At 41.6% G+C, this 21,561-nt stretch overlaps 2 protein-coding genes across 5 annotated transcripts; both read left to right on the top strand.

Annotated features, from left to right (window-relative positions):
* The first annotated feature begins 75 nt into the window (after window positions 1–75).
* LOC113121888 (copine-3-like) lies at window positions 76–10,382 on the top strand. Of its 3 annotated transcripts, XM_026292756.1 has the most exons (17): window positions 76–174; window positions 1,512–1,675; window positions 1,930–2,109; window positions 2,537–2,611; window positions 2,714–2,785; window positions 2,954–3,034; window positions 3,196–3,285; window positions 4,911–5,009; window positions 6,296–6,382; window positions 6,541–6,600; window positions 6,720–6,853; window positions 7,860–7,914; window positions 8,067–8,118; window positions 8,354–8,487; window positions 8,600–8,836; window positions 8,941–9,052; window positions 9,160–9,300. In XM_026292756.1, the coding sequence occupies exons 2-16, from the start codon at window positions 1,517–1,519 to the stop codon at window positions 9,049–9,051; spliced, it is 1,626 nt and encodes a 541-aa protein (XP_026148541.1). In that variant the 5' UTR covers window positions 76–174; window positions 1,512–1,516; the 3' UTR covers window position 9,052; window positions 9,160–9,300. The 3 variants fall into 3 exon arrangements, with proteins under 3 accessions (XP_026148541.1, XP_026148539.1, XP_026148540.1); XM_026292754.1 differs by lacking the exon at window positions 8,941–9,052 and having other exon boundaries at window positions 9,160–10,382; XM_026292755.1 differs by lacking the exon at window positions 8,941–9,052 and having other exon boundaries at window positions 119–174; window positions 1,485–1,675; window positions 9,160–10,382.
* A 586-nt stretch (window positions 10,383–10,968) lies between these two features.
* On the top strand, window positions 10,969–21,183 carry LOC113121345 (copine-3-like). Of its 2 annotated transcripts, none has more exons than XM_026291711.2 (16): window positions 10,969–11,123; window positions 11,743–11,882; window positions 12,536–12,715; window positions 13,132–13,206; window positions 13,292–13,363; window positions 13,457–13,537; window positions 14,655–14,744; window positions 15,529–15,627; window positions 15,965–16,051; window positions 16,172–16,231; window positions 16,328–16,461; window positions 16,723–16,777; window positions 16,900–16,951; window positions 17,104–17,237; window positions 17,737–17,973; window positions 19,020–21,183. In XM_026291711.2, the coding sequence occupies exons 2-16, from the start codon at window positions 11,751–11,753 to the stop codon at window positions 19,194–19,196; spliced, it is 1,665 nt and encodes a 554-aa protein (XP_026147496.1). In that variant the 5' UTR covers window positions 10,969–11,123; window positions 11,743–11,750; the 3' UTR covers window positions 19,197–21,183. The 2 variants fall into 2 exon arrangements, with proteins under 2 accessions (XP_026147496.1, XP_026147497.1); XM_026291712.1 differs by having other exon boundaries at window positions 18,272–19,162.
* Window positions 21,184–21,561: the final 378 nt, after the last annotated feature.

Raw genomic sequence — 21,561 nt, 5'->3', positions numbered from 1 at the left:
TATTGAATCAACTCACCCATAGCACCGTGTTTAATCTGGTGAGTGCGTTGCTGCCTGGCGGGTGTCCCTGTAGCAGGAAACGAGCGCACTCGCCACCGCCCACCACAAAAACTAGCCGCCCCCTTTATTCCGGCTAACACCAGCACAGACATCGAGCTAACGTCAGATCAGCAGGTAGGAAACGCAAAATAAAGAGTCAGTTTGTTATTTTGTCGGTCTCTTTAGCAAAATGCAAACCCAGATAAAGGATCTATTGGCTGGTGCTCGTTAAACGGACGGACTCTCAGCTCGGATAAAGTGCTCAGTGTTTTATTTGTGTTTTTGTTACACGGTAAAGTAAAACGGAAGTAGTGGGAAATGGTGTTCGTTGATAGTAATTAGGTCTATTTCTGCAGATTATCGAGGTTCTTTAAAAGCCAGAGACCTGAGAGTCTTTCTGGGGGCGGTGTTACAGTCTAACTGGTGGCGAATTAATTGGTGCCCCTGTCGGTGGCTGTGGCGGTGCCTGTCCAAAACACCGCGCACCCCAGTAAAAAGGTTTTCCTGTCAGTCTGAAGGTTTCTCTCAGACATTTACCCTCAGCTGACTACCTGGATCAGGTGTGTTCAGCCAACCAGAAGCAGGAAGTGCAGGGATAGTTGGAAAAGAAGCAGGGCAGGGGTCCTTCAGGACCAGGGCTGGGAACCACTGTTTACATGGCACTGGTCCAAAAGACATTTTCCCCATAGGACATCACTTATGACTTGCTTTCATTAATGTGATTATTTGGGTCCAGTTATTGTTGCATGGTGTTAAAAGCAACACAAATACTTTCATAAGTATCGGTGCTTGAAGGACCCAGTCTGGCCTCCTTCTCAAGAACATGAAGGTAAAGGAGAAAGCCGGCACATTAACCTGTGAAGGAAACCAAGAGACAAGACAAAGTGCAGTTTGATATTTACATTCACATAAACAACCAGACTGACTGACTGAACAGTGCCGGAGGCGAACGAAAGACAAAGCAGTTTAACCTTTTAAGTGGGTGTGTCTGTGTAATACCAGTTTTTATTGCATTGTTTATTATATATGTGGGTGAAACCTCCCCAAGCAAAGAAAACAGAAGCTCAGTGGTTTTGTTTATTTACCCGTGGTGTCGTTTCATAATCGTGGTCCAGTGTCATATGGGAATTCCAGACGAGCAGTCGGGTGTGGGGAGCTGGTCAGAGGTCAGCTGGCAGCAGCAGATTCAGCTCACATAGGGCAGATTGGTGCAAATGTGCAGGTTCTATGGGCCCAAAAACATAGAAGCGTGAGGAACGTCCAGGTAATTTCTGTGGCTGTAATAGGGAAACATGAAGAGTAGGCCCCACTGAGCAGTTCTCAGAGGACTAAAAGGGATGACAGGATGCTAAATAACCCACGGGACAGAGCAGGTGATTCACAGGAGTCACAACATGGCTGATTATGGGGGTGGTAAGATTTTTATTTGTGTTTATGGTTGTCAGTTCTTCTGAGTGTGTGTGTCCTCTAAGCTGTGATGGCGGCAGTTGGAAGTCCGGGTCCGAGGGTCACGGACTGTGTAACCAAGGTGGCTCTGAGCATCTCCTGTGAGAATTTGCTTGATATGGACACATTCTCAAAGTCCGACCCTCTGTGTGTGCTCCACATGAGCACTTCAGGATCCCACTGGTCTGAGGTAAGAAACCGGTTATACACACACACGCACTAATGTAAGTGAAAATCACCAGAGGTCACTGCTGATCTCAGAGACCAGCATCATGAGGGCCTCTTTGAGAATGTACAGTATGTTTTTCTTGACATTTTGAAGGGAGAACATTCAGTTGTAGTTGCCGTTTGCTTGGAAATGTCAGTAAATGATGTGACAATAAAAGCGTCTGAAAGACTTTGAAGAGGAACGAATCTTGAGCGTCTCACTTGTGCTTGTGTTAGATTGGCCGGACAGAGAAAATCCAGAACTCCCTAAATCCCAAGTTTTCAAAGAATTTGGTCGTTGACTACTACTTTGAGATGGTGCAGAAGCTGAAGTTCAGCGTGCTTGATATCGACAGCGCCAACGGCAGTCTGCAGGACGCTGACTTCCTGGGAGAACTGGAGTGCACACTGGGACAGGTTAGTCCTCTTTGCAGGACTGGGTGTTTCACACCTTTGGATTCTCTTTTTCCTGCTAATTATGTGGGCTCTTTCTGAACTCGACCATGTTCTGGTCTGTGTTTCTCACACTTGTAAATACCCCTGTGCATTTTGTTCCCTGTTGCTTAGCGTTTGTGTTCCTGTATGATTCTTGTTGTTCTCTTAGTAACTGCAGGTCGTTCAATGTTGGTCTTAGTACTACGTTTTGCTTTGTCCATTTGGTTTCTTCACTTTCCTAGTTTAGTTCTCCTCAGATTCCGTGGTACCTTGGATCTTAACCACAGTCCATCCCTCCATTTCTGTGAATAAAGCCCTGCATGAATCGGTACCTCTCATTCTCTGTGTGTTATGTCCTGAAATACGTAAAATCCTGTGTGATGTGACGTGAAGTGATTTTTGTGTTTAGATCGTGTCCTCAAGGAAACTAACCAAACCACTCGTCATGAAGGACAAGAGACCTGCAGGAAAAGGAACCATTACTGTGAGCTCATGACACTTGGAGTGAATTTCAGTGTTCACGTGTTCTTTGTGGTATTTGCATTGATCTGGTGTTTTCAACACAAGGCTCTTTCATGTTTTGTAGATATGTGCAGAAGAAAGAACAGACAGCCGGGTGGTGGAATTGGATGTTGCAGCTAGAAAACTAGATAAAAAGGTACTGATTCTTTTATTTTAGACAATAATCCCACTTTAATGAGAAGTATTAACGTTTTATTGTGGTCCTTGCTTGGCACATACTCTGTACATATGGGTAGTGTGTGTAGAGCGTGTATTTACTTGGTAATTTCTGTTTTCTGTTTTATTCTGTATTGTTCATTTCCAGGATTTCTTTGGTAAGTCCGACCCATTCCTGGAGTTCTACAGGCAGACGGAGACTGGGTGGCTACTGGCTCACAGGACAGAGGTACAGACACGCTGGTTTTGTCTAAGGTTCTACAAGGTTTTACTGTATACATTTACATATTGATGCGACTGTGTCGATTGTTTTTTCGGGTTCTGTTCTATAACTTATTGCAGGACATCGGTCGGTCCAAGTGTCTCTTGTTAATCTGTGTCATTGTGCAGGTGGTGAAAAACAACCTAAACCCAGTGTGGAGGCCGTTCCGTATCCCACTGCAGTCACTCTGTGGAGGAGATGTGGAGAAACCTATAAAGGTACACACACACTAAAACACAGGATAAGCTATCACTGATGATGACAAGACAGTTGTAGTTAGGTTTAGTTAAAAACAGTGAAGTTACTAGTCACTAAACACATGAGAGAACTGTTTCTATTTTTTGTATTTTTTGCTCTTCAGCCCTTATTAAGCTGCAGAATTATAAAACCCCTCGTCTCTACTCTCGTTTGTACGACTTGGTGACGTGGGATAAGGCTCAGCAGTTATTTGATAACATCTAAGGGTCATATATGTAATGACATAATGAAATGTGTGCATTAGTTTATGTGTGTTGTTTTTGTTTCCGTCCTCTAACCCCATTAAAGCACACTTAGCAGGAAGGGATGCCTTCCAGTCAACAGTGCAGGCGAGTTCACTGGTAAAGTGAGTGAAAGCTGCAGTGTCTGTAAGAGAACAGGCCAAAGTCCTAGATGCATCTGTATCTGTCTTGAATACACATAGTTCTTGATGTATTTAGCCCATTGGTTAACTCCCCTGTTAAATTTTGAGAGCGTAGCTGCTAAAGTCAGTGTCTGTTCCTGGTCGATTGTTGACCTTTTGTGCTCAGTTCAGCACCTTTTGTGAAACAGCAGAATCAAAACATAAAATATGGGAAAGGCAAAGTTATAGTTCAGCTCAAATTCAGCTGGCTCAGGTAATGAACGTACAGAATACAAGAAGGATATGAACTCAGCCAAGGCAGTGATATGATCACAAATATTTATATTTTATATTGAAACACACGTATATACATATACATTCAAAAAAGTTAAAGCATCTGTCATAAATAACTTTGTCTGTCGGTGACAGCAGCCTGCTGTCATTCATTCAGGTGTGTACATAGAACAGCAGAACAAACCACATTGGAGATTATAGCATGTATAACATATTGTTGTACATTATCAACATATATATTATATATATATATATATATCCATAAATACTTGGATCCTATAGTTAAGATCGGTGATGACCTCTGGCGGTCTAACCTTTCACCTTGCTGACATGTTCTAGAGGTAAACATTGGTGTTGGTGGGACTAAGAGTGGAACCTACCACAGTGATGACCACACGTCTCTGTGGTGCCAGGTTTCTGTGGAACAGATCTGAAAGCTTTGAGCAGAGGAACACCAACGCTGCTTTTGAGTAAAGGTGCTGAAGTATCTTCCACCTCTGTCAGCAGGTGTGTTGACCAATGGGCCACTTTTCCAAAAGGTTTTCCATTAAGACGGATCACTATCATTACCTTTGGTTTGTCAGATGTTTGTCCTGTAGACTGACTGTAGACTCATATAGTTGTGTAAATGAACTGGTTTCATACTGTGTGTCCTTCCTGTCTCTGTCTCTGACAGTACTCATGATGATGATGATGATGTGTGGCCTGCTCTAAATCAGGCACTCAGGGATGTTGCTCCTCCTTTGCTCATTGACAGTGTGAAAGCTTGTGTGTGTTTTTTATTAGATTTCACTAGTAGAGCTGCCTTACATTTGAAGCTTCACCCCCATGGCATGTATTTCTTTTCACGTCCACACGCTGTTGTATTGTTATATTGTCAGTTGAATATGACTGTTTTTTCAGACAATGGACTGACTTTGTCTTGTTTCAACTTTCTCTGTTACGCAGGTCGATTGTTATGACTACAACAACAGCGGATCTCACGAACTAATTGGCTCCTTTCAGACCACGCTCTGCCAAATACAACAGGCATCACAAACCTACGCGGTGAGCTCGGTGTCATGGTTCCCTTGGCACTACTTCCTGTTCAGTCCCTGTTTTATCCCTCAGCTTGACTTATTGCATTACCAGACCTGATACTCAATACTCAGTACATGCACCTACCATTCATGCTAACCAGACGCCACTTTAGAGCCATTCCAGCTTGTGTTGGTGAGTCAATGGCTGAGCCGCTGCTGTTCCAGTCTCTGTTGGTGGGTTGATAAGTGAACTCTGACACCACTTTAGATCCTGTTCTTGCTGGTTTGTCAGCGGCAAGACCTGCTGGTGCCACTTCTGATCTTGTTCCAGGTGGTGTGCCATGAGACAAAACCACCACTGCCTGACCCAGTTCTAGTTCTTTGTTGGCGGGTTAATGGATGGAGTCACCGATACCACTTCCAAACTGTTCCTGCTGGAGTTATGCTCCACCTTCCAATGACTGGAACCACCAGCACCACTTCAGATCCTTTTGCTGCTGGTGTCTTCTGATGCTGTTATGGTTCTTGTTAGTGGGTTGACAGCCAGAACCATCTGTGCCACTTTAACACTGGTCTTGTCCCTTGTCAACGGCTGGAGCTGGCAACTATAGGTCAGCCCTGTTCCTGCCAGTGGGTCAAAGGCATCAGTGCCACATTGGAGCTAGTTTTTGTCCCCAAACCGTCCGTTGTCCTCCTGAGTGACCTGAGTTTCCTGTCCAGCTCCATGGTTATCTTCCAGGGTGCTTCAGACTGTCTGTCCGACTTTGTGGCCACTCCTCGGGGTCATGGCTTTCTGTTTGGTCCTGAGGCCATCCTCCTGAATGCCGTCAACTTCCTGTCCAAGAACATGGACATCCTCCTGAGCGGTCTGTCCATGCCTTCCAGCCATCCGCCCGAGACCTTTGATTCCTTTGTTTTTTGACAGGAAAGAGGTTGTGGAGGGTTTAGTTATGTGTCTGTCTGGACATCTCACCTGGTCTATGTTAGTGCATCTATCCAATCAGCTGTAGCTATTTCTTTTTTCCTTCTTTTTGTGACAGAATGACAGCTGATGTGATTTTAGATTCAGGTCTGGTCAAACAACAAGAACCATAATACCGTAGCATACTGAACAGAGGAGAGTAAACCAAAGTCTGGACCCCGAAATGGTTTTATCACAGAGGTTGTATGTCACTACTTAACAACTGGACACCTGTACAGTAGATACACATAAACACAAAGACCACAATATATTTTCCTGGTTTTAATTGTACTGAATGAACCTTGATGAACATATTCATGAGTTTGTATGTTGTTTGCATTGTTGTTTCTCAGGCTGAGTTTGGATGCATCAACAGTAAGAAGCAGCAGAAGAAGAGAGGTTATAAAAACTCCGGTGTTGTCATTGTGAAACAGTGCAAGGTACTGGTTTAAGATTCACCTTTGTTCTCCTACGTTAGTGTTTGAAATCATATAGAAGATGGAAAGATATTCATGTTGTCTTTCCAACTGCCTGTGTCCAACACCAGTATGAGTGTTTGAACAGCTAAGAACTTTCTGTCACCAATATTTACTTGCAGATAGTGAAGGAGTACACTTTTCTGGATTACATAATGGGTGGCTGCCAGATTAACTTCACCGTGAGTCCTGATTTCTTCTATCTATTTTAAATCGTTGTGATTATTACTGAAATTATTGAAAATGTTTAATTGCAAACTAAATGTTTCTCTATATTTATCTGTGCTTCCCCTCCATCCAGATTGCTATTGACTTTACGGGCTCCAACGGGGATCCCAGGTCTCCTCAGTCCCTTCACTACATCAGTCCTCAGGGCTACAATGAATACCTGGCAGCTATCTGGGCAGTGGGTAATGTCATCCAGGACTATGACAGGTAAATTCAGTAGACTGTTGTGTATGAAGTCTGATTAATGATTAAAAGTGATTATAATATTTGGTCAATCAGCTATTGGTCATGGAGCGGTTGTCAGGAGAGGTGAGACAGAGGCAGCAATGGGAAGACCTATGACAAATGTTTGCAACGTGCATGCACAGATGATGCTTTAACTACTACATCTAAAAATGCAGCTAGTCATCGAAGTACGAGTGCAAAATAGGGCTCTTCATGTTTTTAGGAAGTGCCGTTATTGCTGCACATTCTTGAAAAGAAGAAGAAGGTGAAGTTCCCAGAAACAAGGACGTCCAGAAACCTAAACCTGTGCACACGTTCCACCTCCAACCCACTGATGTCATTTGTGGTGTGTTCACCAGAGCGATGAGTTTTAGGCTTATCTATGAGTTTAGCTCTCCTAATGTGAAATCCATTTGATTTCCAGATCGTGGTGTTGTGTTAGGGTGAAATGATCCTTTTTAGATCAGTTGGTGTAGTAGCCAACCGGGTGTAAGGAGGTTGGTGACAGTACAGCCTGCCCCTTTAGGGGATACCATGAAACAGTTCAGTCATGCGCTGCAGATGCTTATTATATGAGTGTAGAAACAGCAGTATCACAGTGCAACTAGAGCCAAAGAAACCAGACCAGCATTTTCTCACTGTACTTTCAGTGTTCGTTACAGCTGCATGGAAAGACACGTGCATTTCCAGTAAAATGAGTGAAGAGCTCAGGAGAAACAAACCAGAGCTTTAATGTCGTGTCCTTCAGGGCTTGTGGACGGTTCGATATTGAATTGGCTCTCTGATCATGATAAACGATGAACATGATGTAAAATTCACTTTGAGCTTTTCCATAATTTCCCAGTCATGTCTAAAAGAAGCTGTAAGGGACATTATAATCAAATGATTTCCTCTTGAGTCTGAATGATGTATCCCATAATTCTGTTCTGATTTTTAGTACCTGTACATGTACACTGACAGAAGCACTTTCTTCACTTCCTTTATGCAGTGACAAGATGTTTCCTGCTTTTGGTTTTGGAGCCCAGATTCCTCCTACATGGCAGGTGATTGTCGGTTTCAGTAAAACATATACTTTAATATTTGTTTTGGCCTTTGTCAGTATTATAATTAGACTCTCCAACACCTGACAAAATGTGCCTTGGATTGATCAGCCCAGTTGGCACAGAAATCAGCTTAACCTGTTTCATGATTTCAGGTCTCCCATGAATTTCCCATCAACTTCGACCCATCAAATCCTTTTTGTGCAGGTAATGAGAGACTGGAGCCATTGTGAATTCACACAGGTACAGTATGTTTAATAGGACATTTACTGTAGGTGGGTCATGAGCTGTGTTTGAATTGCTCTGCAGTTTGTCCTAGTCCTATCATCCTTTTAGGGTTGTCCAATTGTGTTGAAGTTTACTCAGCATGTACTATATGAGTGTTCATCCCTGTGTGTGTGTGTGTGTGTGTGTGTGTGTGTGTGTGTGTGTGTGTTATTAGGCATTGAGGGTGTGGTGTATGCCTACCAGCAGTGTCTGCCTCAGGTGAAGCTTTATGGCCCCACAAACTTTTCCCCAATCATCAACCATGTAGCCCATTTCGGCAGGCAGGCCATGCAGCAGAAAACTGCCTCTGTGAGTTTAAGGAAGTCAAATTTTTGTTATTGCGGTTTTGGTTTGGCAGAAGCAACTAAACATGGAAAACTGAGCTGAAAAGAAACAATCCAGTCTCTGTGTTGTTTTCCAGGAATACTTTGTTCTGCTCATCATCACCGACGGAGTGATCACAGACATGGATCAGACCCGCAACGCCATCGTCAACGCCTCTTGTCTGCCCATGTCTATCATCATAGTTGGCGTGGGGGGGGCAGACTTCAGTGCCATGGAGTTCCTGGATGGAGACGATGGATTGCTGCGCTCTGCTACCGGCGAGGCTGCCATGCGGGATATTGTGCAGTTTGTGCCATTCAGGCAGTTCCAAAATGTAAGATACACTATAAAGCAAAGTCTTCTGGGGCATGCGCCTCCCATTTTTATTTCAATCCTTGAGTAATGCATACATCTGAACGTCTGCACATCTTATTCCAGGAAGGCACTGCATCCCTTGCTCAAAGCGTATTGGCAGAGTTGCCTGACCAAGTGGCCTCCTTTTTCAGTTTATTTGGTCTGAAGCCCCCCAGTGAACCAAGTCCTCCTTAATGTAGGAGCAACCCCAGCTGCCGCCCTGTTCCCCTCATTTGATTCACAGGTACATGAATTTTAGATCCCTGTAAAGTAGCTCAGTTTGTTCATCTCCTCTCTTTTTAGTGTCCTCGAGAAATGCTTGCTCAGAACGTCTTGGCAGAAGTTCCAGGTCAGGTGAAGGGCTTCTTTAGCACCATGAGTTTGAGGCCACCCAAGGGCGACACAGATCCACCTGAGGTTGCAGCATCAGCGTCCCCCCAGTGACACACCTTGTTTCAATGCATTTGTTGTTCCTTTTTCTAATGCCGCTTTCCCATTACACAGTTCTAGCACTACTCGGCTCTACTCGACTCGGTTTAGGTCGTTTTCTATCATGTTCTATCCACCTAAGTGTATTACCTATATCTCATATCCTTCCATTGTTTATAGCGGTCATGATGTGTTGCTATGGACCGATTGTTAAAAGCAGAATATCTTCACATTTCATTTATAACATGAATAATGACTGATAACAGTCATGCTATTTTATTTTATTATGCCAGTCAGAAACTCCAAATCAAAGGGCTTTGCTTCTTAATCTGTGCTTCACTATGTTTCACCCAGTCTCTCCAAATCACAGTTAACTTTCACACTTCTATGTTGATCTTGGAATTGAAATGTATATCGAAGCATATATCTCCAGGTAAACTGTTCAGGTGCTTCATTAATGTTTACATGTAAGAACTTAATGGGTTCATGTCTTTGTATAAATTAATATGTTTTGTACAATTAACAGTACAAAAAAAAAAGTATATCTGAAATATGTGTGCTCTTGCTGCTATTTTGTACTTCTGTCAGTTTCCTTTTCTTTAAGTTCAGACTCATAACTGATTCGACATAACCTACAACTCGGTTCTTCCATATGAATGTTATAAATAATATCGTTTAATTGTCAGTGGAGAACCTCATCTGGGAAAGTGCATGTTTACATCAATGTACGTTAGAAATTCAGTCTTAAGTAGTTGCAAAATATGATGAAACTGGCTCAGATTAACTTTACTAAGAGTGTATGTACCGTATATCCATTGTTAACTGATTGCCATAACCTTGTAATGCATGTGCCTTTGTGTTGGGCTTCCATTTTATCAGTATTTTGTCTGTTATGCTAGAAATGACCTACACAACAGCCTTATTTTAATTAAAATTGTTTTTATATCATATAACTAGATTAATTACAATGATTTCATGTCATGACAATATTTTTGACAAACGGATAACTGACTTACAAATGTGCTTTGTATAATTTAAGATCAACCATTGGATGTAAAATGCTGAAATGATAATAAAAGCTGAAAAAAATGGGGTCAGGAATTGTGCCCGTGTTGTAGCTGTTTGGTCCCATGTTGTAACTGAACGAAAGTAAGAAAAAGGTGTAAAAGTCAAGTTTCATAATACCTGTTGTTACTTGAATGCTGGGCTTCTCCATCTCACAGATACACTATATGTCCTTCCAGATAAAAGACGACTTAAATCTGTCATAGGCTCAGATTTAATCCCATAATCCCACAAGATTATGGCCTGAAGCATTTAACCAACAGATGTTTGCAGTTTCTGTTGTACAAGCCGTTTTCAAGTTGCTTCATGTTGAGACATGGACAGACTAAGACACTGGGCACAGAAATGTTAAGGCCACATGATTTACAATCAGCTTGTGTTTATATTCAACCCATTTTAAATGTTTTGTCTCTTTTTTTTTATTGACTTTTAAGTGTTTTGCCTCTGGGTCTCTAATCCACCCATAGCTGAGCCAGCTACCTACTCCTAAGGCTTGGGATATAACATTTACCCTTTTGTTCAGTTTTCTAATGGGTTAAAAAAACATGTCATGAAGACCCAAATTAAAATGATAATGAAGTGAATGAATTATCGATTAATGTGATTATCGATATTTGAAGGTGCAGCTCGGCTCCGTGTGGGCGTTAACTTTAGTCCTCGCAGGTTGAAGGCTGAGCTCAGGGAGCAGAGAGGACCACAGAACACGACACCGGACCCGGTTGTAGTCCCGACTGAACCCGTTGAGTCCTTTATCGTGTGTGACACCAACAAAGGTAAGTTTGACTCAAGCAGCGTTTAAGTTTGTTAGCTCAACGTTTACGAGTTAGCTAGCTAGCTGCACCCGTTAGCCTGCTCCGCTAGCTTCCGTTAGCTCCGCTGCTTGTTTGTTGGCGTTACCTGCTAACGTTAAATGTGTACTCTGCTGCCCACCCACAGGACTTCAGTAAACCTTATCCGGTCACACTGCCCCCGGTAATCAGTCACTGGTTCGCCTGGATACTTTTAAACAAGGCGCCGATGGGTTTTGTGCAGTTTCGCGAAGCTAATGGTGTTAGCTAGCTTGGCTAACCGCTGTTGATAATTAGAAACATCTGGACTTGTGGTTTTTAGGTCGAAATCCAAGTGGCTCCTTCAGTCTGAGGGGAAGCTGGTAGGGAACTTTATCCTCCACCCTTTAGCCTGAATGGGCTCATTAGGTGGATTGTGTTATGTAAACAGGGTGAGGGTCTTGGGACCCACAGTCCTGAGTTGGTTTCACTTCACCCTGGACTGGTTTCCATCTTGGGAACTAACCCATGAGCCATCCATGTTTCAGTCTAACTAGTGCACATGTTACACGCTGCTCAGTTAATGCATTTACATGATGTCCCTGTCTGTGTTGTCTTTCTTTAGGGTCAAACATGGCAGCTCAGTGTGTCACCAAGGTGGAGCTCACTGTGTCCTGCGAAAACCTCTTGGACAAAGACATCGGGTCCAAGTCGGACCCCCTGTGTGTCCTGTTGATGAGCAGCTCTAATTCGCAGTGGTATGAGGTCAGTAAGCGGTTTTGTCTGGTTTCACCAGGGGCGATTTTAGATGGGGTACACCTTCAAAATAGGGTCAGCTGCAGGGACTGGCACGGAGGCGCCCCCATTCAGCCGCAGGAAGTACTGGGTAGGGGCCTAAACACCAGTGAACACCAGCTGATGACCCTGCAGCTGACCCCCGTAGGCACCAGGGGGTGTCTGCTTGGCAGAAATAACATCACCTGTACGATACTAAGTCAGGTTGTGCGAACACTTTGTTCCACCACACCCAGTCAGTGTAGGAGAAGAAAGAGGTACTGGTGGATTAAATCCATAAGTAAGTTGAAAAGCAAATACACTTGCTGACTGTTCTGACTGTGGACACTGGGCCATCATTACTGTGACTTAAAAAGTGTGTGGTTACAGCTCCATGGTGTGAATATTGTCAGACAACATTAGCTCACTTGGCTGCACGCCTTCCAGGTAATGAGCATATTTCAAGCCGTAGATGTTTCTGGGTGTGGCAGTTATGCCATCTGACAGCACCATTATCACCAGATTTAGTTGTGTTGTGTTTGTGTTTGTGCCTGAAGCAGCAGTCACACCCATCATGTTTATTTCCCTGATTCAGTGCACAAGCAATAGTCTTTTTCTTAAAATAACACAGTGTTTCCCAACAGGTGGATCGCACTGAGAAAGTCCAGAATTGCCTCAAACCAAAGTTTGCAAAGAGGTTTGTCATCGACTACTATTTCGAAATAGTACAGAAACTGAAGTTCGGCATTTATGACATCGACAACAAGACTATCGACCTGAGTGATGATGACTTCCTGGGGGAACTAGAGTGCACCTTGGGCCAGGTAAAGTCTTCTCTTATTCTGGACCAGCATGACTCCAGACACAATAGTTGTTTGGATACAGCTTTCCTTTAGCTGCTAGACTTGAAAACAAATACACTCTCTTGTGACTGTTGGGTTTTGTGGTGTGTTGAGTGTTTCAGAAGAAAAACTGATGTCACAGTGTAATCAGACCGATAAGTGCACTGTCCTGCAACAACAATACCACTGTTTCACTATGTTGCTCCTGATAAACATTTGCTGTGTAATTTAACCTCAGATGTCCATTCTGCTGATTGCATGATAATGTTGTTTGTTATGTACTTGCCTTGCGCCCTGGAGGCTGCTCTGTTGTGCTCATCCACTTCAGTGCAGGTCGAACAAACAAATTCTATTTTTTTTAATACTCTCTCTCTCTTTTATTTCTTTCTTGCTTGTAGGTTGTGTCTAGTAAAAAACTGACCCGACCACTTGTCTTGAAGAACAAGACACCTGCAGGAAAAGGGACCATCACAGTGAGTGGCAGAGAGGAACTGAAAGTGAAATATAATGTGTTTATTTTACCTCATTTTGTTTATCTTTTCCTCTGATCTGCTTTAGGTCAGTGCAGAAGAAATAAAAGATAACAGGGTGGTGAATTTCGAAGTGGAAGCAAGAAAATTAGATAACAAGGTAGAGGAAATTATTATTTTCATTTTAAAATGTCATTTATATGGATTCAGATGCATTTGACTTAACGTGTTTCATTCCTATCTCTCTTTACAGGATTTTTTTGGGAAGTCTGACCCTTACCTGGAGTTCTACAAGCAGACAGAAACTGGGTGGCAGCTGGCTCACAGGACAGAGGTAAATACATGACTCTCAGTATAGCTCTCCTGTCATCACTAAGGGTTAATAAAATAAAACAATTGGGTTCACCCAATTATGTGTGCAGTGATTTTCTTTTAAGTTTTTGATTGTTTTCCTCTAGTTTTTTCTCTAAGTGCATAGAGCCTGTTACTGTGGGGGAGAATTGGCTTGACAAACAGCCTGATGTGATTTTGGAACACCCTGTGATCTTAGGCAGAGTTTGGCATTCGTGCTAGAGAGCAAGCTTTTTTTTTTTTTTTAAACTGACGTCAGTGCACGGTCCAACTATTGTATTGTGTGTTACACTTGCAGCAGCAGAACAGGCCCATGCAACACAGATAATCAAATCAGTGTCAGCCAGTCTGGAGTCTGCTACTAGTTGTTTGCATGTCTGTCACATGATGCTGCCTGCTGCTGGCCAGTAGGCTGAGGTGATTCCTGCTGTTGGAACTTTACCTGGACAATTTAGAAGATGCTGAATGTCCAAAACTGCTCATAATAAAAAGAGCTGAACCACTAAATGCACAAAAGGGAGCGAACCCTCGTCTGTTGTGAGCAGCACAACATGACGTAAGTGCTGAAAAGGGAATTTACTGCAAAACCAAACAGAAGTCCAAACAAACAAGGCAGGTTGTGAACGTGCCTTGTTAGGCTGTAGGTTTTTAAAAAAAAAACTCAGAGGATACTTCAAATAAATATTTTTAAATTAAATGTCTCCATCCACATAGGTGAAATTGTTTATATAAAGTCACTGAGATATTACACAAAGCAGTGAGGCCTTAGTTTGTTTGGAAAGTCACATCCTGTTCGACCAACACGTACTATGTGCTATTTCGGAGCTGGTGCTAGAGCGAGGTCAGTGCTGGTAGAAAAGGAGCAAGAAGTGAGCAAATCCCAGCTGCTCCACAACACAAGAGCTTTCCTTTAGCTTTGTTGGGTTCCTACCTGTTGTACAAGGACAAACATGTTTCTCGTCCTGTACGTTGGCTTGTTGAATGAGCCCCTAGAGATGTTCATGACATAAGTAATAAATCGTCAAAAGACTAAGGGTAGATCACAATGTACACTGTGATTTGGGATTCTTCATTAGTATAATTGTTTCTTTTCTCTTCAGGTGGTGAAAAACAACTTGAATCCAACATGGAAACCATTCAAAATACCCTTGCAGTCTCTCTGTGGAGGAGACATGGAGAAACCAGTAAAAGTATGATATAATATATATATATATATATATATATTGTCAACATAATGTTTACATAACAAAAAACTTGCACAACCGGAATGACTGCACTTATAAATTGCATTGGTTTGACCTCAGTGTCACTTTTTATTTTCATGCTTGGTGTAATTATGTTGGATCGCCCTCTCAGACATTTCCAAGCATATGAACTGCTTTTAGTGTACGCAGTCCAGGCTTGATGATGTATATTTTTTTTAACTCCTGAAGCAAACATGTCAGGAAGGAAGCCGTTTCCAACCGTACAGAACAAGTGAGTTAATCACAGCATTGCAGCGTCTGTCTTTTTTCATCTTACCATCACTTTTAATGGGTGAAGTGTGTGAGTGGAATTGTATAGGAAAAATACAATGCACCTCTTCAGCGCTCCAGGTTTCCTTCATCCAGCTCACTCTTCTCATAAAAAGTATCTGTCAGAACCTACACTTATTCTTCTGCCAGCGTCTGTCTAGTACAGTACTGTTGTTACATGAAGTGGTCTTTGAACCTCACTTCTTTATGTTTTCACTTCCCTATGCCATGAACATAAAGACTCAGTTTACCCAAAGTTGAAAAAATGTTGTAAGAACATTATATTTACCATTTAAAACATGCAGCAGTGTTTGTTTGTGTACGCTTTCTCGGAATGATTTTCAGCCAAGTCTGTGGTAGTTTGGGTGAACTGACCCCTTGAAGAGTGGTTTTCCTCTGTGTGACAGGTTTATGATTTGCCAGAGGAAACTGCGTCACCATGTGATTTACCTTTTTCCAGGTTGAGTGTTACGACTATGATGATGATGGCTCACATGATCTCATTGGAACCTTTGAAACAACAATGAAACGTCTCCAAGAAGCATCGAGACATTCCCCGGTATGACTGTGTGTGGGTGTGTTTACATGGTTTGGTATAATGAGCAATGTTTCAAATGTTTTCATGGTTTTGATCAGACCGACGTTATTCTTGTTACTTTTATTTAATCTGGTTTTTCATTTAAATTGTTCTATGGTTTGACTGTGGTGGATTAAACAACCTACAACTTCCAGCTAAGCACTTCAGTTTCTTTAGCTTAGCTTAGCTTCTGTTTACAGTGTTGTAAATCTAATAATATACCATGACCTGTACCTGGTTACTTATTTTGAATTATACATCATATTACCCTGTGCTATGCAGACATTAACACAAGTTCCCTTTTTTGTTTTCTCTTCAGGCAGAGTTTGAATGCATCAACAGTAAAAAGAAACAGAAGAAGAAAGGCTATAAGAACTCTGGTGTTGTGAGTGTGAAGCTATGCCAGGTATGGGAAATAACACCTTTACAGTAGCACAGTATTTCCTGTTTGTTCTCACATTTTAACACTAAGGCTCCAAATGGCAATTTTACATATTCGACCTAAAACTAGTGTTTTATGTCTTAGGTGGTGAAGGAGTATACATTCCTGGATTATATCATGGGAGGCTCTCAGATCAATTTCACTGTAAGCTCTGGGTATTCTTGATTCACCAATAAACTTAATATTAGAATCAGTTTTTTTTTTTTTTGCATTCATTGCCTTTCTGGATTTTTTTGGCAGGTGGCCATCGACTTCACAGGCTCCAACGGGGACCCAAAGTCTCCGCAGTCTCTGCATTACATTAGCCCTCAGGGTGTCAATGAGTACCTGACTGCTATCTGGTCGGTGGGCACCGTCATCCAGGACTATGACAGGTATGTACGTGTCACATATACACTATTGTCTTTCTGGCACGTTTGTTCCAACTTTGAAAGCTTTGAAGACATCCTCATAGCAGAGTTCCCCAGTAGTTATAGTCTAAAAATCTTTTCTAAATGTCTGAGGCCAGACAATGACAGAAAACTAAACCCCATCTAGCTTTACTTTTTACTAGATTCTAACTCCATGTAGCTTGCGTTTTATTTTTTGTAGCTTTGCATGTCACTCATGTACTAATGGTTATCTTTCCTTTGCAGTGACAAGTTGTTTCCCGCTTTTGGCTTTGGAGCCCAGATCCCTCCCACATGGCAGGTAAAGCCTGCATTTAAATATTGAATGAAAAGACCAGACTGTTTGTGTTCAGTTTGACTCAGGTTGAAAGGTCACATGCTGGTTTTGCACAGAAAGCAACGTCTGATGATATTGTGTTACAGGTTTCCCATGAGTTTCCTCTCAATTTCAACCCATCAAGTCCATTTTGTACAGGTGTGTTCATAAATCATTGCACTGTAGGTTAATTTAGACACATTTTCAGACTGTTTAAACAAATATTATCTAAGGATATGTGTAACTTAATAAGCAGTAGTATTGAGTTTGCAATGTGCTGATACAAGTCTTGACACTGTTCGTGTGTTCAGGTATTGAAGGTGTGGTAGAGGCCTACAGGATCTGTCTGCCCCAGGTCAAACTCTACGGTCCTACCAACTTCTCCCCTATCATCAACCACGTGGCGTGCTTTGCTAGCCAAGCTCTTCAGCAGACCACTGCATCAGTGAGTGTTTCCCAAAAGAAATGAATGTAAGCTCTCATACCCAGAGGCTGATGGGCCTGGGTGAATACTCTTTATGTTAAAAAGATTGAATAGTTTTCAAACAGTCATTTAATTGCAAAGGAAGACAAATCATTGTTAGTCTTTTAGCTGAAACTACGTAGCAAAGAGTGAGCACATTGTTCTAGCTGATGAAATAACCTCAAAATATAAAGCTTCACAGTAAAAGCTTTAGTCTGATATGTGACAGTAAATGTTATTGATTTTGCACTAATGCTGTTCATTTTCTTTGATGCTATAGAAACTATATTTTGTCCCACATCAGTGTAGTTAGGCTGTCGAGGACTGGGGTCCAGGTGTGATGACACATGGCATTGCAGACTGTTTTTAGGGATTGGTTGGTGTGGGGGGGTGCTGCAGTACCAGTGAGACAGGCTAATATAATATAATATAACCATTTAATTGTTGCTCTTCTGCCTGTGTTTTTACCTTCCACCTGAAGCAATACTTTGTTCTGCTCATCATCACCGACGGAGTGATCACAGACATGGATCAGACCCGCAACGCCATCGTCAACGCCTCTCGTCTGCCCATGTCTATCATCATAGTTGGAGTGGGGGGGGCAGACTTCAGTGCCATGGAGTTCCTGGACGGCGACAATGGATGCCTGCGTTCTCAGACAGGCGAGGCTGCCTTGCGGGACATCGTGCAGTTTGTCCCGTTCAGGCAGTTCCAGAATGTAAGTAACATTTTGACACCTTATAAATCTGGTCTCTGCATTGTTAAATACTGAAATGCAATTTCTGTTTGCTGTGATTTCAGCTGATTTTTCATCACAAGCCAAACCATTGCTATAAAAACTGCATGCACACTTTATTGTAAACGTATCTCTGTATACTTCTCAGTTTGACTGGCCTCAGAACTGCAAATATAATCAGAGTAGTTTTGTCATCCAGCACCACTCTACGTTTCCAAACCGAGCGATTCCGAGCCCTCAGTTCACTTAGCTTGTGCCTTGTGTATCTATCTCTTTTCAGGCACCCAGCCAGGCTCTTGCCCAAAGTGTATTGGCAGAATTACCACAGCAAGTTGCCTCCTTCTTCAGTTTATTTAAACTGAAGCCCCCCCACGATCCCAAACCCTCATAGGGGCACCCCAAATATTGTAGCTATAAAACCCTACTAGTGTTTGCTTGGTCCCTCTGAAATAACTGTCTTGCTGAATTACTGCATGAATAATCAGATGTAGCGATCGTTCATAATTCTGTTGTCTTTCTTCCGTCTTGCTCAAGATTAATCACCAGTGCTGACTGAGAAAGATGGCACAATGAGCCCTACTGTACCTTTTCTGACGCTCTGTAGCACTGGTGACTGAAACGGGCTCTTTTTAATGGGGAAAACTCTTCTCTAGATGGATTAAACTAGTTGGTGATGTGATTTGTAGTTGTAGGTTCAGGTATTTTATCATTTACTCACAAATTCTAATTGCTATGTAGGTGAAGTAAAACAACATAATGTCAAGGTGTTTTCAGCACAGGCAGAACAATACCACAAAATCCTCTGGAGGACACCAGAAAAAGTGAGAGACAAAGTGTGATGAAATTACTCGTCCGTTTAGGGTGGAAGAGAGGAATTTTCCTTTTAAACTGTTTCCATCTGCATGACTTTCAACTTTTATCTGATTAAATCAACAGTGATACTGATCACATAATGAATAATCAGTTAAACTGTGACCCTTATTGTTGTTTTCATTGTTTTATACTATTAAACTCCTTTTACACCTCAGGCTCCCCGGGAAGCACTGGCAAAGAGTGTGTTGGCAGAAGTTCCGGGTCAGCTGGTGGACTTTTTCAATAAGATGAAGTTGAGTCCACCCAATCCCAATCCCAATCCCAATCCCAATCCCAATCCTAATCCCAATCCTAATCCCAATCCTGTTCCAAACGCTGCAGGGACCATCTGATTTTGAAATGAAGAAACCAAACAGATAATTTTGCCTCCTGCAGACACAAAGCAGAGCTAGGCTAATCTCATTACATTACTAGACAGAGCACATTTTAATGTTAGCATGATGATTGTTTGAAGACAACTAACCACACACAATGCACCGTGAGTGCACTGTTGACCAAGCTCCTTTTCTGTGTCAAATAGATCAAGTTGAAGTCATTAACATCTGTGTTCTCCTTTTAGCTGTTAGTATTTCTGCACCCATTAATTCATTTTTCTTCATTTTAAAATGTGTTTAATTAGAACATAATTAGAATATATAAGATACTAGGTCCTCAAGTATTTACGTCTTCAGTGTTTTTGTGGTACTAATTGAAATCAGACATGGTGTCAGAAAATGAATGGAACCTTGTATGAGTAAGTCTAGCGTGGATTTGTGGTTCCTCGACGTATAACATTTACATGCTTAGAGAAATTATTACATTAGTGCTATTAGCATAGTTTGATAGGTAAACAGGCTGCTTTGCATGTACTGCTGGCGTCTAGAGTATATATTTTTATATGGTTATTCTTGCATGTGTTTCCCTATGCACCACAACAATCAGGTATTTAGTGACAGATTTATGCAAAGCACCACCTGGCAAATTTATTTTGTCTACTTTTTAAGTGAAAAGACCTAAACATAACCCCTGCAGCTCACAGAGCCTAAACCTTTGCCTTTGTTTAATTGTTAATGTATTAGGGTTAAGTAAAGAAAAAACACTCATGCACAAATAGTTTACTGGGAAAAGGAGGAAGAATGGATTCCACTAAATATCAGCAAATTCTAGATGCATGTTTCCTGCAGGGGATGTTTTTATTTCTTTTCACTTAGGAAACTGCAATATGTGTTTGATGTGCTGAACCCAGAGCTGTTTGTACCTCAGAGTATGAATCTGAAACTGGATGATAACTGGAAAATTGTCTGATTACAGATTTCATGGCATTTTGGCACTTCTATAAATTACGATGTTGGTTTTTAATTTACTTTTCTCTGCAAAGTGTGCCAGTTACTTTACATATTAATTGCATACACATTACCAAAGACAACGTGGGGTAGTTTCCTGTGAATTGTATGCATGTTTACGTCAAGTGTGTATTTCTGGCAAACAGAAAGCATCATGAAGAAATGCCACATCAGTATCATATCAGTAGACAAAAGAACGAAGGAGAAAAGTAAACATCAGCTTCAACTTACAAAGAGAAACTCCATCTCTACAACTCAGTTATGCAGACTTGGGTTGTCCTCTCTCTCTATTATTAATGGACATGCACTTGTGCCTTATTTGCCACTCTAGATATGGTAACAAATACCACACTGCAGTTCTTTAAAGCCAAATAATGGAATGTTTGCATGTTTATTTCCCATCAAAAACTTGAAAATATCTTCTGCTAGTTTAAATTTTCTACCTTCTGCAACAAAAATGGCTTCATGTCTAAATTAATTCCAGTGAGGTACAGAACTGTCAGTAAGTGATGCATCGTCTTAATATGGACGTTATATTTTTGACAGATTTTAATCAGTTTTGTGCTCATGCAGATGACTGATCCGTCTAGTCCAATTTACCTTCTGTGTCAGTGCCTTGATAAAGAAGATTGGCTGCAACAAAAAAAGACTTGAAATAATTCAGACATTCAGATGAGGATTTCTGTGTCAGTGGCAGGAACAAAGTAACAGTAGAAGCAGGAACAATGTCGCCATCCTGGCGAGTTAAAAACTTAACCTTAAAAACGTAATCACGCTTTAATTTCTTATAGAGTGGACTATTATAAAAGCTCCTGGCCTCCCCAGCTCCACCATTATACATTTACAGCTCGTTTAAAATGCTGCAGCCACAATAGAAGCACTGTAATGTTTGAAACAACAAGACAAAGGAACACATTACCCCAGTTCTTAGATTGCCTCCGGTTAAACGGAAAATTGAATTTAAAGCTCTGCTTATTGTCTCCAAGTTTCTGTTAAAGGTCTGGACCAAAAACGTATCAGTGATCTGTCTGAGTGTCCTGTTGGGCGTCCTGGTCAGCTGCTGGTGCCCACAGTATAAACTAAACATGGTGAAATAGTGTTTTGACCTTATGCTGCTCACTGCTGTCAGATTAGATTTGCTCTACACATTTTTAAAACTAAAAGTTTTTTTTTTTTCACTTGTTTTAAACAATGTGCTTTCACTTATAAAATTCTCTGTAACGTCAACAAACTTGTCAGGTCTCATGTTAAACCTTATATATATATATTTTTTTTAGATTGCATCTAATGTTTCCGTGCCATTTCTTTTTTTTAATGATGTATTTGGCTTCATTTTGAATTGCCTCTATATGGAAAATATGCTACACAAATAAAA

Source organism: Mastacembelus armatus, chromosome 20, assembly GCF_900324485.2.
Source record: "Mastacembelus armatus chromosome 20, fMasArm1.2, whole genome shotgun sequence".
NCBI classification, from domain to species: domain Eukaryota; kingdom Metazoa; phylum Chordata; class Actinopteri; order Synbranchiformes; family Mastacembelidae; genus Mastacembelus; species Mastacembelus armatus.
This window is presented reverse-complemented; position numbering and strand designations above follow the sequence as displayed.